This window comes from Gadus morhua, chromosome 1 (genome assembly GCF_902167405.1).
Source record: "Gadus morhua chromosome 1, gadMor3.0, whole genome shotgun sequence".
NCBI lineage: Eukaryota > Metazoa > Chordata > Actinopteri > Gadiformes > Gadidae > Gadus > Gadus morhua.
Window position 1 is genome coordinate 29,883,468 of NC_044048.1, and position 15,980 is coordinate 29,899,447.

Genomic DNA, 15,980 nt, shown 5'->3' on the forward strand with positions numbered 1-15,980 from the left:
CTACTACAACCACTACTACTAGGGGGATGATTAGGGGGCAGAATGAATACTACTACTACCTCTACTACTACTACTACTAATGGTACTACTGTTACTACTAATAGTACTACTGCTACTGCTGCTACTACTACTACTACCTCTACTACTACGACTACAACCACTACTACTAGGGGGTGATTAGGGGGCAGAATGATACTAGTACTACTACTCCTACTACTACTACTACTACTACTACTACTACTACTACAACCACTACTACTAGGGGGTGATTAGGGGGCAGAATGGGTGAGCCTGGTTGGCGAGGTTCTTAGTTTCTACAAACATCCTCACTGTACCGACAGCGATATATATATATCATTGTTTCTCTTCCTTCCGACCCATGTCCTCATTGTGAGTGGCTTTGGGTGATGAGTCTGATGTGCGCCCTCGGTGTAAAGGTGGACCTCTGTCCCCGCGGGGCCCAGGACTGACCTCCCTCGGGGGTGAGGAAGGAGACGGCGTCGCTGGGCGGCCCGTTGCCTTTGCTGTTGTACACGTTGACGGTCAGGGTGTACTCGGAGTAGGGTGCCAGCCCGGGCAGCGCGCCGTGGGACCGGTTCCCCCCGAACACCAGGGAGTAGCGCTCCCCCCGCAACGGCTCCCCCTGGAGGAGACTCCTCCGACGCACCCAGTGGACCTGGGGGGGAGGGGAGGGAGAGGGGGGGGAGAGAGAGAGAGGGAGAGAGAGAGAGAGAGAGAGAGAGAGAGAGAGAGAGAGAGAGAGAGAGAGAGAGATGAGGAGAGAGGAGAGAGAGGGGTAGTGAGTGAGTGAGAGAGAGAGAGAGAGAGAGAGAGAGAGAGAGAGAGAGAGAGAGAGAGAGAGAGAGAGAGAGAGAGAGGGGAGTGAGTGAGTGAGAGAGAGAGAGAGGAGAAAGAGAGAGAGAGAGAGAGAGAGGGAGAAGAAAGAGAGAGAGAGAGAGAGACAAGTGATAGAGGGAGGGAGGGAGGGAGGGAGACAGAGAGAGAGAGAGAGAGAGAGAGAGAGAGAGAGAGAGAGAGAGAGAGAGAGAGAGAGAGAGAGAGAGAGAGAGAGAGAGAGGAGAATTATCAAAGGATGGAGGGAAGGATAGAGAGAGGGTGGTCGAGATAGAGGGAGAAGAGGGGAGCGTGAAAGAGAGAGAATTGTAGTATTATATATATTTTACTTTGTAAGTAAAGGTTTGGGCCTACAAGTAGACTACAGATATTGTGTGTGTGTGTGTGTGTGTGTGTGTGTGTGTGTGTGTGTGTGTGTGTGTGTGTGTGTGTGTGTGTGTGTGTGTGTGCCACAGTGGAATAAACAACTTAAATTATGGATTGAATGAATTCTGTCAGTCCAGCTGTTGACATTCTGCCCTCATCGTAGCATCCCCCACGCACACTGAATTCTACATTTTGGTCAATATTTCCTACATGTGTGCCACTTTTCAGAACAATGCTTGGTAAAAGCCCAAAAGCAAACTAAGGCTGTGGCACCGCTTCTCCTTAAGCTAATGAACGCCACTGCAGGAGAAACAGACTTAGAAATAGAGTGCGTCTGGTAATCAGCCCGGTCTCAGAGTGAAGCTGTGCTACGGCGTCCTCAACCCATCTGTCTCCTTTAACCACGCAAAGCTATTCACCAGCTCTGTATGATGAGGAGATCAGATAAATATTAGGCATAACCACAGGAGAAGACAAAGAAAAACACAAGATATTAATAAAATCTAGTGACAAAGGACCTTTGAACAGCCAACTCACACAAAGTCTCTGAAGTGAATTGTGAAAAGTAACTCCTAAAAGTATGTGATATATATTTATATATAGCAGGCAAGTCCATAAGGTTAGTATGTAAATTAAATCAAATTAAGTGTGTCTTACGAAAAAAGACTTAAGGCATCTATATTAGACTTCAGTCTGTATTAAATGTCTTGTGTTTGATGAAAGTTTGTTTGTATAACCGGTTAAATAGAGCAGTCTGGAGTCAGAATTAAGGGTGTATTAAAGCTGCATTAAGCGTGCTTTAAGCGTGTATTTAGGGTGCATTAAGCGTGTACTTAGGGTGTATTAAGTGTGTATTCAGGGTGTATTAAAGGTGCAAAAAGCGTGTATTAAGGGTGTATTAAGGGTGTATTAAGCGTGTATTAAGCGTGTATTTAACGTTTATTTAGGGTGTATTCAGGTTGCAATCAGGGTGTATTAAGGGTGTATTTAGGGTGTTTTCATGGTGTTTTCATGGTGTTTTCAGGGTGTTTTCAGGGTGTTTTCAGGGTGTTCTCAGGGTGTTTTCAGGGTGTTCTCAGGGTGTTTTCAGGGTGTTCTCAGGGTGTTTTCAGGGTGCTCTCAGGGTGTTCTCAGGGTGTATTCAGGGTGTTTTCAGGGTGTAGTGGGGTTAGGGACCACCTACAGCGTAGCCCCCCAGGTGACCCCTCACGGTGTCCTCGGGTACGGGGGTCCAGCTGACCCGGAGCAGGGAGGCGTTCAGCACCTCCACGCCGACGCCCCGCGGAGCTGCCGTGGGCACTGAGGGAGGGGGGGGGGGGGGGTCAGAGTTCAATATCACGGAGATAGAAAACACACACGTATATAAGCTAACACATACGCACATATATAAACACACACACACACACATATATATACAGACACACACACAGAAACAGACACACGTAAACACACACACATATATATATACAGACACACACACAGAAACAGACACACGTAAACACACACACACACACACGCACATATATAGACACGGACCCACACACAGAACCAGACAGAAGTAAACACGCACAGCGTGTTAACGATGGGAGATGGGACAAAATAACAGCAACAGCTCCGCCTCACACAGGAAAACAATTTCAGTTGTGGCTGTCACGGAGAGCGGATGAAAGGGGCGAGCGGCAGCTGACGCCCAGGCCCGGTCACCAGCGCTGCGCTACAGTTAGCCTTCAGACTCCCGGCACCAACTGGTGCTAAAAACAGTCGGGATTCCCCTTGATTTATTTTGCTTTGTTTTACCTCCCACTCGTTTAGTGTGAGCGGAGGCACGGTGAGATCAGACGATGTTTGTTCGTTCCCTTTTTTTTTTCTGTGTGTTTGTCTGGTTTCAAAGGGGAGAGGGGGTGGGTAATGGACACCTACGCACGCCAATACTAACACCACAGGGAAGGGGGGAGTGGGGGTAACAAATAGTAAATAAATGAACTCAACCTGACACATTCTGCCTCACACAGTGCCACACGACAACTGATGTGGGAGCAGTCGTAAGAGAGCAGGAGAAGGAGAGGAAAGAAATGTGAGGCACATGCAGAACAGTGGCTATGCAATTCTTCTGCTCGGAGGCACGGCAAAGAAAGAGAATGTCAGGGGGTGGAAGCACGAACAATACCTTCGTCTTAATGAAGTCATGCAAGGCTTGTCACTTTGCGAGTGTAATCCCAAGCGCTGGTTCTGCTGTCGCATTTTTGCGAACACTCAGAAACAAACATGAATGAAATAAATATGGAGAATTTGATGGAGCATATTGATCCATCCCGTGTCATGCATAAAGTCAGCCGGGTGTCATTTCAGTTATTACTCAGAATATCACAACAGCCGACAAATAATATCAGCCCTCAAGCCGAGTTTGAATAAATCTGTAGAATAATACTAAAGCAGCAGAACACGACCAAAGCAGCAGAATGTGACCAAAGAAGCAGAATACGACTAAAAGCCACAAAGTACGACTGAAACTGTAGAAAACGATTAAAAGACACAGATAACTACTAAAAGCAGTAGAATACTACTAAAAGCAGTAGAATACTACTAAAAGCCGTAGAAGACGACAAAGTGTCAGAATACGACTAAAATACGACTTAAAGCAGCAGAATGCGACTAAATGTAGTAGAATACGAATAAAAGCAGCTGAAGACGACTAAAAGTATCAGAATACGATAAAAGTACGACAAACAGCAGCAGAATACGACTAGAAGCCGCAAAGTACGACTAAAAGCCGTAAAATACGACTCAAAGCAGTAAAATACGACAGAGTATCAGAAGTGGACGGACGCGCGCGACTCACCGTCCTCCCCGGAGTAGCCCGTGACCACCCGGGCCTCGGGGCCCCAGCCGACGGCGTTCAGGGTCCGCACGCGGATCTCGTAGGGGACAAAGGTGGGCGTGTCCTGGACCACCAGCAGGTGCCTCTTCACCATCAGCTCGGTCCAGGGCCCCGCCCCCAGCCGCCTGTAGCCCACCTGGTACTCCAGGCCCGGACCGTTGTGCTCCACCGGCAGCAGCGGCTGGGGGGGGGGGGAGAGAGAGGGGGTGAGGTGGTGGGTTGGGGGGAGACAGAGAGGGGGTGGTGTGGTGAGTGGGTGAGGGGGGGGGGGGAGGCAGAGAGGGGGGGTGAGGTGAGTGGGTGAGGGGGGGGGGGGAGACAGAGAGGGGGGGTGAGGTCATGGGTTGGGGGGAGGCAGAGGGGGGGGGAGGTGGTGGGTTGGGGGGAGGCAGAGAGGGGGGGTGAGGTCATGGGTTGGGGGGGAGACAGAGAGGGGGGGTGAGGTCGTGGGTTGGGGGGAGACAGAGAGGGGGGGTGAGGTGGTGGGTTGGGGGGAGGCAGAGAGGGGGGGTGAGGTGGTGGGTTGGGGGGGAGGCAGAGAGGGGGGGTGAGGTGGTGGGTTGGGGGGAGGCAGAGAGGGGGGGTGAGGTGGTGGGTTGGGGGGAGGCAGAGAGGGGGGGTGAGGTGGTGGGTTGGGGGGAGGCAGAGAGGGGGGGTGAGGTGGTGGGTTGGGGGGAGACAGAGAGGGGGGGTGAGGTGAGTGGGTGAGGGGGGGGGGAGGCAGAGAGGGGGGGTGAGGTGGTGGGTTGGGGGGAGGCAGAGAGGGGGGGTGAGGTGGTGGGTTGGGGGGAGGCAGAGAGGGGGGGTGAGGTGAGTGGGTGAGGGGGGGGGGGGAGACAGAGGGGGGGTGAGGTGGTGGGTTGGGGCAGACAGAGAGGATCCAGCTCAGTGGTTCTCCACCGGGGGGCCGGGCCCCCCAGGCGGGTCTCAGCGGGGGTCAGAGTGGCCCGTGGGAGGCCCGGCGTGAACACTCCAACACTGATCCACCGTTCATTGAGTGCTGCCTCCACCCCCTCCTCCATCGCTCACTGGAGGACGTGTTATTGACTATTAGGGGCGACGTCGGCCTCCGTTTAAGGACGCGCCGATGATGGAGACGTGATTCTTATTTAGCGGCGCTGATTATTTCGGTGCGTGGCCAGAAGTCCCTCCACGGGGGGGGGGGGGGGGGGGGGTCTCTCACCTCCCAGCTGATCTCCATCTGCTGGGGGACGTGGCCGTGGATGCGGATGTCCTCGGGGTTCCGGTCCGGAGCTTCAGGAGGAGAGATGATCCCATAACCGTTAGTTAACTAGAGCCTCAGCAGGAGAGATGATCCAATAACCGTTAGTTAACTAGAGCCTCAGCAGGAGAGATGATCCCATAACCGTTAGTTAACTAGAGCCTCAGCAGGAGAGATGATTCCATAACCGTTAGTTAACTAGAGCCTCAGCAGGAGAGATGATTCCATAACCGTTAGTTAACTAGCGCCTCAGCAGGAGAGATGATTCCATAACCGTTAGTTAACTAGAGCTTCAGGAGGAGAGATGATTCCATAACCGTTAGTTAACTAGAGCCTCAGCAGGAGAGATGATTCCATAACCGTTAGTTAACTAGAGCCTCAGCAGGAGAGATGATTCCATAACCGTTAGTTAACTAGAGCTTCAGGAGGAGAGATGATTCCATAACCGTTAGTTAACTAGAGCCTCAGCAGGAGAGATGATTCCATAACCGTTAGTTAACTAGAGCCTCAGCAGGAGAGATGATTCCATAACCGTTAGTTAACTAGAGCCTCAGCAGGAGAGATGATTCCATAACCGTTAGTTAACTAGAGCCTCAGCAGGAGAGATGATTCCATAACCGTTAGTTAACTAGAGCCTCAGCAGGAGAGATGATTACATAACCGTTAGTTAACTAGAGCCTCAGCAGGAGAGATGATCCCATAACCGTTAGGTAACTAAAGTGGGTTGTTCGGATTCACTCTTGAAGACCTAACGCTAAATGCCTCCAGATAGAACGATCCTAAAAACAATGTTACACAACGGACCCAGACTGAATACTGAAAAGGTTGGAGCCATTCTGTGTGTGTGCACGTGTGTGCTTCTGCATTTGTGTGTGTTTGTGTATGCATAAATATATATACATATACACACATGCACACACAAATGCACAAGCACATATAAATAATATATACATTCACAAACACAGACACACACACACACAAACGCACATTCACGCACACACACAAATGCACACGCTCCAGATATATTCTGTGTGTGTGCAAGTGTGTGCTTGTACATTTGTGTGTGTTTGCGTATGTATAATTATCTATACATGTATACAAACGCACACACAAATGCACAAGCCCATATAAATATATATATATATAAATACACATTCACAAACACAGACACACACACCCACAAACGCACACACACAAACGCACACGCTCCAGATATATATAAATATATACCACAACCCCTACTGCTTTAAGGTCTGGGGGCAAATCGCAGGTTTATTAGAAAAAGAGATTTCAGCAGATTTGCGGCGGTTAGGTCTGAACACGCCGGGAGTCACAACAGGTGGCCGTCGGAGGGAGGGGGGCGGGGGGGGGGGAAAGGTCAGCCAATAGGAGCGGGCCTGACCTGCGGCAGGGGTGGAGTATCTCCCGGTGAGCTGGCTGGGGGGCCCGCGGCCCACGGCGTTGGCGGCCGACACTCTGAACTGGTAGTCGATGTTCCCCTGCAGAGCCAGGTCTGCTGTTGCTTGGTTACCGGGGACCCGCTGTAGCTCCCTCCACCTGCCCGGCTCCCATTGGCTCTCCTCGAACTCCACCACAAACTCTGGGGGGGGAGGGGGGGGAGAGAGGGGGGAGGAGGGAGAGAAACGTTGACTCTTTGTTTGACGTGATGGTCACACAGAGTGGAGGATGATCCTTTAGAAAAGGTATTTGGTTCCGTTTGTGAAGGGATGCTTTGTCCACAGAATTATGAAAAGGTCCATTCAGTGGACCTGCTTGTGTATATCAAACTGGGTTTGGGTTCCTAGGGTGATAATGACATGGTTATATCCCGCAGAAATAAATTTCTAAAACCTGCTTTCTGACTTCAGACTTGTTGTGTTGTCTTTTCACAGTAAAATCTGCGTGGGCAAATCCAATTGAGTGAAGGTTCACAGGTCGATTACATAATTGATGCGTCCTGCAGACCCATGTAATGAGGACGGCTGATAACTGGTTACCTTAGTCGGGTAAAGCACTTAGAGTGGGCATCGGAATGAAAAGCACACAGAGGAGAAATCTCCTAAAAGTACGAGGCGGCTTTGATAGTCACTGAACCCACGGAGACATGTTTCTTAGACTGAAATCTAATCGGAACAAAAGATTGGCTTTTGTGTGTTCGCTTGGCATTCCGAACAAAAGCCCCGGATTTAATTATTCGGAGAGAAAAAATATGTTTTTTGCAAAGGCTGGATCATATCGACGGGTAAAACTTTTAGCTTGGCTTGGTTTAAGTGGCAGAGTTGTGGAATGTTTTTTAATTGAATAAAGACACAGCACTGGGGAATCAGCAGCACGGCTCAACCGCACCACTGGACACCTAATTATGGGATGTGCTGCTGACATTGGGCTGAGGGAGGGGGGGAGGTGGAGAAGAGGGGAGGTGGGGGAGGTTTGGGGGAGAGGAGGGGGAGGAGATGGGGGGAGGGGGAGATGTAAGGGGGTCGGGGGTCGGCGGAGGAGAGGGGGCCGTGGGTACCGTTCTCCTTCTACTTGAGTCTTATTTTCTAAAAACAATTTTCTGCTGCTTTGTTCAACAAGATTCTTCAATATTTTAAATTATAATGCAAAGTGACACCTTCTGTTTCGCTCCCGAAAAGAAAAGTATCAAAAAATCCTTTCATAATAAAATCTTTTTTCAAGGAGAGATTTTTTTACATGAGGCTCAATTAACATCTTTCTGGTGAAAACACTTCAAGGAGGGATACAAGAACAGGTGCTACCGAAGAGATGCTGACATATTGCATAGGAAACAGCATCAACCGTACAAAGGCTTTCAGCATTATCCGAAAGGACGGTTTTTTAAAATTGAATGTTGAACATCATCTTCAACATTCAGGGAACATAACGGATGACAGAATCATAGATTAAAACACAATCATTAATTGTATATTCCTGTATTTTTGGTTCTGTTCACTATAACAAGAAACTGAAAGGTTTGTTCCTGCCTTGTAAATTAATAGACTTTTGTTTGACCTAGTATAGGGTGGATTTTATAATTTCCTGCTGTGCAAGATAAGATACTTTATTTGACCAGTTGTCCCTTCTCTAGAGCTGTTATGATCAATTCCTGCCACGAACAATAAGAGACTTTTATTTGACCAGTTGTTCCTGTTATAGAGCTGTTGTGGTCGCTTCCTGCCGTGAATAATAAGGGACTTTTATTTGCCCAGTGGTACCTGTTATAGAGCTGTTATGGTCACTTCCTGCTGTGAATAATAAGGGACTTTTATTTGACCAGGGGTACCTGTTATAGAGCTGTTATGGTCACTTCCTGCCATGAATAATAAGGGACTTTTATTTGACCAGGGGTACCTGTTATAGAGCTGTTATGGTCACTTCCTGCCGTGAATAATAAGGGACTTTTATTTTACCAGGGGTACCTGTTATAGAGCTGTTATGGTCACTTTCTGCCGTGAATAATAAGGGACTTTTATTTGACCAGGGGTACCTGTTATAGAGCTGTTGTGGTCGCTTCCTGCCGTGAATCATAAGGGACTTTTATTTGACCAGGGGTACCTGTTATAGAGCTGTTATGGTCACTTCCTGCCATGAATAATAAGGGACTTTTATTTGACCAGGGGTACCTGTTATAGAGCTGTTATGGTCACTTCCTGCCGTGAATAATAAGGGACTTTTATTTGACTAGTGGTACCTGCTATAGAGCTGTTATGGTCACTTCCTGCCGTGAATAATAAGGGACTTTTATTTCACCAGGGGTACCTGTTATAGAGCTGTTATGGTCACTTCCTGCCGTCCAGGACAGACGAACGCTGCGTTCCTTTTGTTCCGACAGCTCCACGTCCCCTGGGGCGTCAGGAACATCTGAGACAAACACAAAAACAAAACACGGCCACCGCAACAAGTTGGAAATCTCGTTAGCCGCTGTCAATCAACACAAAGGAGCCATCTGTGGGATTAAAATATGGTAATGAACGGGAAAGAATTTGCATTTTTTTTTTTTTTTTAAACCTCGACATTGCTTTGAGTTTTCCATCTCATCTTACGAGTTCTCTATTGCACATTTACATCCCCCCCCCCCCCCCCCCCCCCCCCCCCCACGTGTCTGGTCCGAGCCATTACCAGTGGTGTACTGGGGATTATATTAGTGGGGGGGACTGTGTATGACGTCATTAAAATGGATTCTCACTGCACACGCACGCGCACGCGCGCACACATTCAGAAAATAAATTTGAGCTTTGTTACTTGCCAAATATGGAAGCTGGAGCTCATCTCAACTGTAAAAATCAACACGTTTAACAATAATGCTTCTCTCATTACCCCTCATATTAAAACGATAGGCCTACCTACAGGTCTAGACCAACACTCATGTCACAAATCGTTTATGGAGCAAATCCAAAATAACCAAAGCTCCGAACCAGGCTACCACCCGTTTACAGACAGGCTAGGCCAGCAGTCCAACAATAACATGCTGGAAAAAGTGGGAGGACGGCTTCCCCCCGTGTGCCCCGCCCACTACAGCCATAAGGCATTAGCATACCTTATTACACGCCCCTTCTGAATGCTGTGGAACGCTCCGTTCACTTGCATCGGCCTTCCTGACTTCCGGCGGTGAATACTTTTTTGATAGTTGACCGTTGCTAAGCATATAATGACCGCTGTCAAGGCAAGTGGATTTTTTGCCGTCTTTCGTATCACTCCGCGAGTCGTCCGGTAACTCATCAACCCCAGCGTACTCGGTTGCTAAGCGACGGCAACGTCTTTGGCGAACTATTTCTCTGCAGATCAACACCACGAATATTAATTGTACAAAGACACACCTTGTGAAGATTTTCTTTTCGTTTTGGCAAGGAGCCATGTGATAATGTATAGAACGGCGCCGGTCATGATCAAAAGTAAGCTTGTTTTCCCGATGATGACCGGCGTTCTGTCCATTACCCGGTACGTGAACCAGGCCAGCGTGCGCGGGGCTCTTACCCAGCACAGTGAGCATTGCCGAGGCCGCCACCCGGTCCATGTGGGTGCGGGCGGTGCACGTGTACAGCCCCTGGTCGCTGGCGTTCACGCTGGGTATCAGCAGCACGCCGCCGTCGTCCACCTGGTACCTGGACGGGGAGGGGAGCTTCGTCTTTACTATGTTCTCCTCGACACTCGGTAAGCCTCGTTACATGGTGACTCTGACAATTAGACAATTAGGCTGAGACTATTTAAACTCAGCCTCCCAGCTGTCCACCCTCTCTCTCAACTCCACGGCAGCAACACCGTATTAGTTAGTATCCCGGTTTTTCAGGTACTTTATGTTAACTCGTAAATAAACAAACCTAAGAACTTAAACCTGTTGTGTCGTGTCCGTTATTACGTTGGGCGTCCAAGCCAGCCGTGACAGCCTAAAGAAGCAATGGGCTGGACTACAAACATGACGCGTCTCTTGAATTAGTTTGACCTTTGACTCGTCTGAAGGGAACAAAGGCTTCTTTTTTCCATGCATGATGTCACTATTTTTGACGTCACAACTCTACGGAAGCCTTATGGGTCCATGCTAATTTGGAAACTTAATAACAATCATATAGAATTCAAAACAATAAAAACAAACATACTAATTCGACATTTACTAAATATGGCTCTTAAAGTAAGCATCTAACGTCAGACCGGAGGGTCTACTACATTACGAAACATATGCACGGTGCAAAGGTGAAGCGACGCTTGTGGGGGCGAGTGGAAAACAGATCGCTTATCGTCTATCCCCGACCCGCTGCGATGTAACCAGACGCGTGTGCTGCGAGGGAACCACACGCATGTGTACGTGTTTGTCTCTGACTCACGTGGGGTGACGATGAGTCACTCAATTACCAGTGGTCATCATCTTTTTTGTTTGCACTTTCCCCTTCTAGTTCATTATTCTGTCTGCATTAGCGTGCTGGGGTGACTGCGACCGGATAGCTGGCATATCTCAGTGACTACTACTGAATGTCTGGACACTCCTTACGGTAACCGGCCAGCATCCCATCATGTATGTATGCATGTATATTTATAATTATAGCGCTCATTGCACTCCTGACCGACCCTGGAAGTATCACCGTCCCCCACTCTGCATTCCTTCTCTAGTTTCCTTCCTTGCTAATTAAAGGAGTTTTTTCTTCCCTTCTGGGGGGCTACTGCAGGGTGGGGGGGTCATAAACACAGACTGTACCTGTGATTATGGGCTGTACTAATACAATGGAATGGAGTTGAATGAGGATAGCGGTGGTCGTGTTGGGTGGTGGGAGGAGGGGGTGGTGGGAGGGGGCGTGGTGGGAGGAGGGGGTGGTGGGAGGAGGGCGTGGCTGGAGGAGGGCGTGGCTGGAGGAGGGCGGGGCTGGAGGAGGGTGTGGCGGGAGGAGGGGGCGTGGTGGGAGGAGGGCGGTGCTGGAGGAGGGTGTGGCGGGAGGAGGGGGTGTGGCGGGAGGAGGGGGCGTGGTGGGAGGAGGGCGGGGTACCTGGGGTCTTCAGGGTTGATCTCCAGCCAGCCGTCCTTGACCCAGCCCACGTTGAAGCTGTGGGCCAGGCTCTGGTCGCACTCGGCCCGGCAGGTGAACCGGGCGGGGGACCCGAGGACCACCTGCTGGTCCCGGGGGCGGTCCACGATCCGGGTGGGGTCTGGCCCCAAGAGGAGAAGAACAGCAGTAAGGCGGAGGGCCCTTCTGGGAAAGGGATGGATCACAGAGGCTCGGGTGTTGTGTTGCAGGGTTTAGTTTTAGTTCAAATCCGATAATGGAATCTCACCATTCATCAAATCGTTGAGAATGAATAGAATTATTTGGAGTACTTGGAAAATACATTTCCTGAATGATAGCCCCTTTGTTGAATCACCTTTCAGATAAAAGCGCTTCATAATAGGTCCTCAAGCTTTTATTTTCCCCATTGCCCCGGTCGTGAGCACCCAGACACGGTCTGTGACGCAGCCTGGGCATGGCTGAGCTAGGCCCTACTTGAGAGTGTGTGTGTGTGTGTGTGTGTGTGTGTGTGTGTGTGTGTGTGTGTGTGTGTGTGTGTGTGTCTGTGTCTGTGTCTGTGTGTGTGTGTGTGTGTCTGTGTGTGTCTGTCTTCTTCTGCATGCGTGCCTATTTGCCTACTGAACGTGTGTGTTTGTGTGCGTGTTTCTACCCGTGCATGACTTTGTGTGTTTGTGTGCATCTATCTGAAGGTTTGTGTGTACTGCTTCTGCATGCGTCCCTGCATGTGCACATGTGTGTTTGTGTGTGTACGTGTGTGTGCGTGCGTGCGTGTGTGTGTGTTCATGCGTGTGTGTACCTCTCACAGCCAGCACGGCGGTGAGGTCAGCCTTCCCCTCGGTGTTGACGGCTAAGCACAGATACTCCCCGGCGTCCTCCTTTTCTGCGCCGCTGAGCCGCAGCGAGCCGTCGGGCAGGGTGGAGCGCCGGGCCCCCGCGCCGGGGGCCTCCTCCTCCTCCTCCTCCTTCTCCCTGGAAGACAAAAGACTCTCAGCCAGAGCTTCCTCAGAACAGAGCCCTGACGTCTCACTCTGTCTCACTCTGTCTCACCTTGCAGAACAGAGCCCTGACGTCTCACCCTGCAGAACAGAGCCCTGACGTCTCACTCTGTCTCACTCTGCAGAACAGAGCCCCGACGTCTCACTCTGCAGAACAGAGCCCTGACGTCTCACTCTGTCTCACCCTGCAGAACAGAGCCCCGACGTCTCACTCTGTCTCACTCTGTCTCACTCTGCAGAACAGAGCCCCGACGTCTCACCCTGCAGAACAGAGCCCTGACGTCTCACTCTGTCTCACTCTGCAGAACAGAGCACCGACGTCTCACTCTGCAGAACAGAGCCCTGACATCTCACTCTGTCTCACTCTGTCTCACTCTGCAGAACAGAGCCCCGACGTCTCACTCTGCAGAACAGAGCCCTGACGTCTCACCCTGCAGAACAGAGCCCTGACGTCTCACCCTGCAGAACAGAGCCCTGACGTCTCACTCTGTCTCACCCTGCAGAACAGAGCCCTGACGTCTCACTCTGTCTCACTCTGCAGAACAGAGCCCTGACGTCTCACCCTGCAGAACAGAGCCCTGACGTCTCACCCTGCAGAACAGAGCCCTGACGTCTCACCCTGCAGAACAGAGCCCTGACGTCTCACTCTGTCTCACTCTGTCTCACTCTGCAGAACAGAGCCCCGACGTCTCACTCTGCAGAATAGAGCCCTGACGTCTCACCCTGCAGAACAGAGCCCTGACGTCTCACCCTGCAGAACAGAGCCCTGACGTCTCACTCTGTCTCACCCTGCAGAACAGAGCCCTGACGTCTCACTCTGTCTCACTCTGCAGAACAGAGCCCTGACGTCTCACCCTGCAGAACAGAGCCCTGACGTCTCACTCTGCAGAACAGAGCCCTGACGTCTCACCCTGCAGAACAGAGCCCTGACGTCTCACTCTGTCTCACTCTGCAGAACAGAGCCCTGACGTCTCACCCTGCAGAACAGAGCCCTGACGTCTCACCCTGCAGAACAGAGCCCCGACGTCTCACTCTGCAGAACTGAGCCCTGACGTCTCACTCTGTCACACTCTGTCTCACTCTGCAGAACAGAGCCCCGACGCCTCTCTGTCTCACTCTGCAGAACAGAACCCTGACGCCTCACCCTGCAGAACAGAGCCCTGACGTCTCACTCTGTCTCACACTGCAGAACAGAGCCCTCACGTCTCACTCTGCAGAACAGAGCCCTGACGTCTCACTCTGTCTCACTCTGCAGAACAGAGCCCCGACGTCTCACTCTGCAGAACAGAGCCCTGACGTCTCACTCTGTCTCACTCTGCAGAACAGAGCCCTGACGTCTCACTCTGTCTCACACTGCAGAACAGAGCCCTGACGTCTCACTCTGCAGAACAGAGCCCTGACGTCTCACTCTGTCTCACTCTGCAGAACAGAGCCCCGACGTCTCACTCTGCAGAACAGAGCCCTGACGTCTCACTCTGTCTCACTCTGCAGAACAGAGCCCTGACGTCTCACTCTGTCTCACTCTGCAGAACAGAGCCCTGACGTCTCACTCTGCAGAACAGAGCCCTGACGTCTCACTCTGTCACACTCTGCAGAACAGAGCCCTGACGTCTCACTCTGTCTCACTCTGCAGAGCAGAGCCCCGACGTCTCACCCTGCAGAACAGAGCCCTGACGCCTCACCCTGCAGAACAGAGCCCTGACGTCTCACCCTGCAGAACAGAGCCCTGACATCTCACTCTGTCTCACTCTGCAGAACAGAGCCCTGACGTCTCACTCTGCAGAACAAAGCCCTGACGTCTCACTCTGCAGAACAAAGCCCTGACGTCTCACTCTCACATCTCACTCCGGTCCTGCCCCCTCAGGGGTCCCAGAGTGTTCACTCCCTCACGTCTCACTCCGCCCTCCCCCCAGAGTGTTCACCCCTCACGTCTCACTCCAGTCCCCCCCCCCCCCCACCAGAGTGTTGACCCCCCTGGTTCTTGATGATTTTTTTATAATATTTTCAGGCCGTACCGAAGACTGTGAAGATGTGTGGATGTGTGGTCTGATGGGAGGGTTGGAGTTTCATATTTAATATTTGTGGGTTGTAATAATTATCTCAAGGAAATCTAAATATCCTCTCGTCTGGATCGTTGCATGAATTATTCAGGAGCAACGGTGCATCATTTATAGTTCAGTCAGTCACTCATCTTCCGCACGAGCAAAGTGGATTTAATTTGTTGAAAAATGTAATTCAAGAGAAGATTTGATTTGTTTAAAGAAGTCTTGTTTAACAGGGCCGTGCTTGGGGCATACCGTCCTCATCACCCTGTTTCAAAAGTTGAAAAAATAACAAACTTAAATTCAGTTAAATTGTTCAACCATTTATTTTTCCAGTGATTTGGTACCATCAAAGTCTGCGTCAGGTCTTGGAAATTAACAAAATTTAAAAAGATTGTTTTGTGAGAAATTGCCCGTGAATAAATTCTCTCCCTCCCTCTTTGATTCGGACCGGAACCTGTTCCAGGAGTCATACCTAATGGGACTCAATGAGGCTGAGCTCCAGCATATTAAACAGATTGCCCTCCGACACGTGTTCAGGTCAATACACACCGCAAGATCATCACAAATACTGCATTAATCAGTGGGGGAGGAGTAGGGGGGGCAGCAAATTGAATAACAGTTCAACACACATGTAGAACTATTCAAGCAACACAAATTCATCTTCAAATGCGACGATATGTTCTCTGCGGTAAAGTTAGCCACAGTTACGCTTCAGGCAAAACGTGACAGAGTAAGTTAGAGTTACTAATAAACTTTCATTTTTCGGAAACAAAAAAAAAAACATTCGGTGGACGGTCCTCAGTTAAGACAAAAAACGACTCTTAGCTTGAGTTAAGTGTTTATTCTCGTGTTTGTGTTTGGGGATGGGGGGGAGTTGGGTTCTCACCAGGAGATGGTGGGCAGCGGCGAGCCAAACACCCTGCAGCCCAAGGTGGCGTTGTGTCCTTCGATGACCTCGTACACCTTGTAGCCCTGGGTCAGGGTCCTGGGGGCCACGTCTGAGGACACACGCAGAGCCGGGCCGGCCATCAGGGGGCCGTTAGCCATGGGTTAACCATGGGTTAACCATGGGTTAACCATGGAGCCGCTGGAGCTCGTCTGATTAACTTCTGCTGCTTCCTAATCGTG

General features: G+C 50.4%; 1 protein-coding gene across 6 annotated transcripts in view; it reads right to left on the reverse strand.

Annotated features, from left to right (window-relative positions):
- Positions 1-370: 370 nt before the first annotated feature.
- LOC115549442 (neural cell adhesion molecule L1-like protein) overlaps positions 371-15,980 on the reverse strand; it is a 51,508-nt gene continuing 35,898 nt past the window's right edge. For 5 of the 6 annotated variants that reach the window (XM_030364672.1, XM_030364680.1, XM_030364646.1 and 2 more), the window contains 11 exons: positions 15,739-15,850; positions 12,609-12,781; positions 11,795-11,954; positions 10,296-10,423; positions 9,081-9,182; positions 6,724-6,921; positions 5,283-5,353; positions 4,061-4,280; positions 3,211-3,246; positions 2,405-2,520; positions 371-676 (listed from right to left, as the gene is read on the reverse strand). In XM_030364672.1, the coding sequence (XP_030220532.1) occupies positions 386-676; positions 2,405-2,520; positions 3,211-3,246; positions 4,061-4,280; positions 5,283-5,353; positions 6,724-6,921; positions 9,081-9,182; positions 10,296-10,423; positions 11,795-11,954; positions 12,609-12,781; positions 15,739-15,850 (1,607 nt within the window). In that variant the 3' untranslated portion in view covers positions 371-385. The remainder of the gene's footprint in view (positions 677-2,404; positions 2,521-3,210; positions 3,247-4,060; positions 4,281-5,282; positions 5,354-6,723; positions 6,922-9,080; positions 9,183-10,295; positions 10,424-11,794; positions 11,955-12,608; positions 12,782-15,738; positions 15,851-15,980) is intronic. The other variant, XM_030364689.1, reaches the window with a different exon arrangement.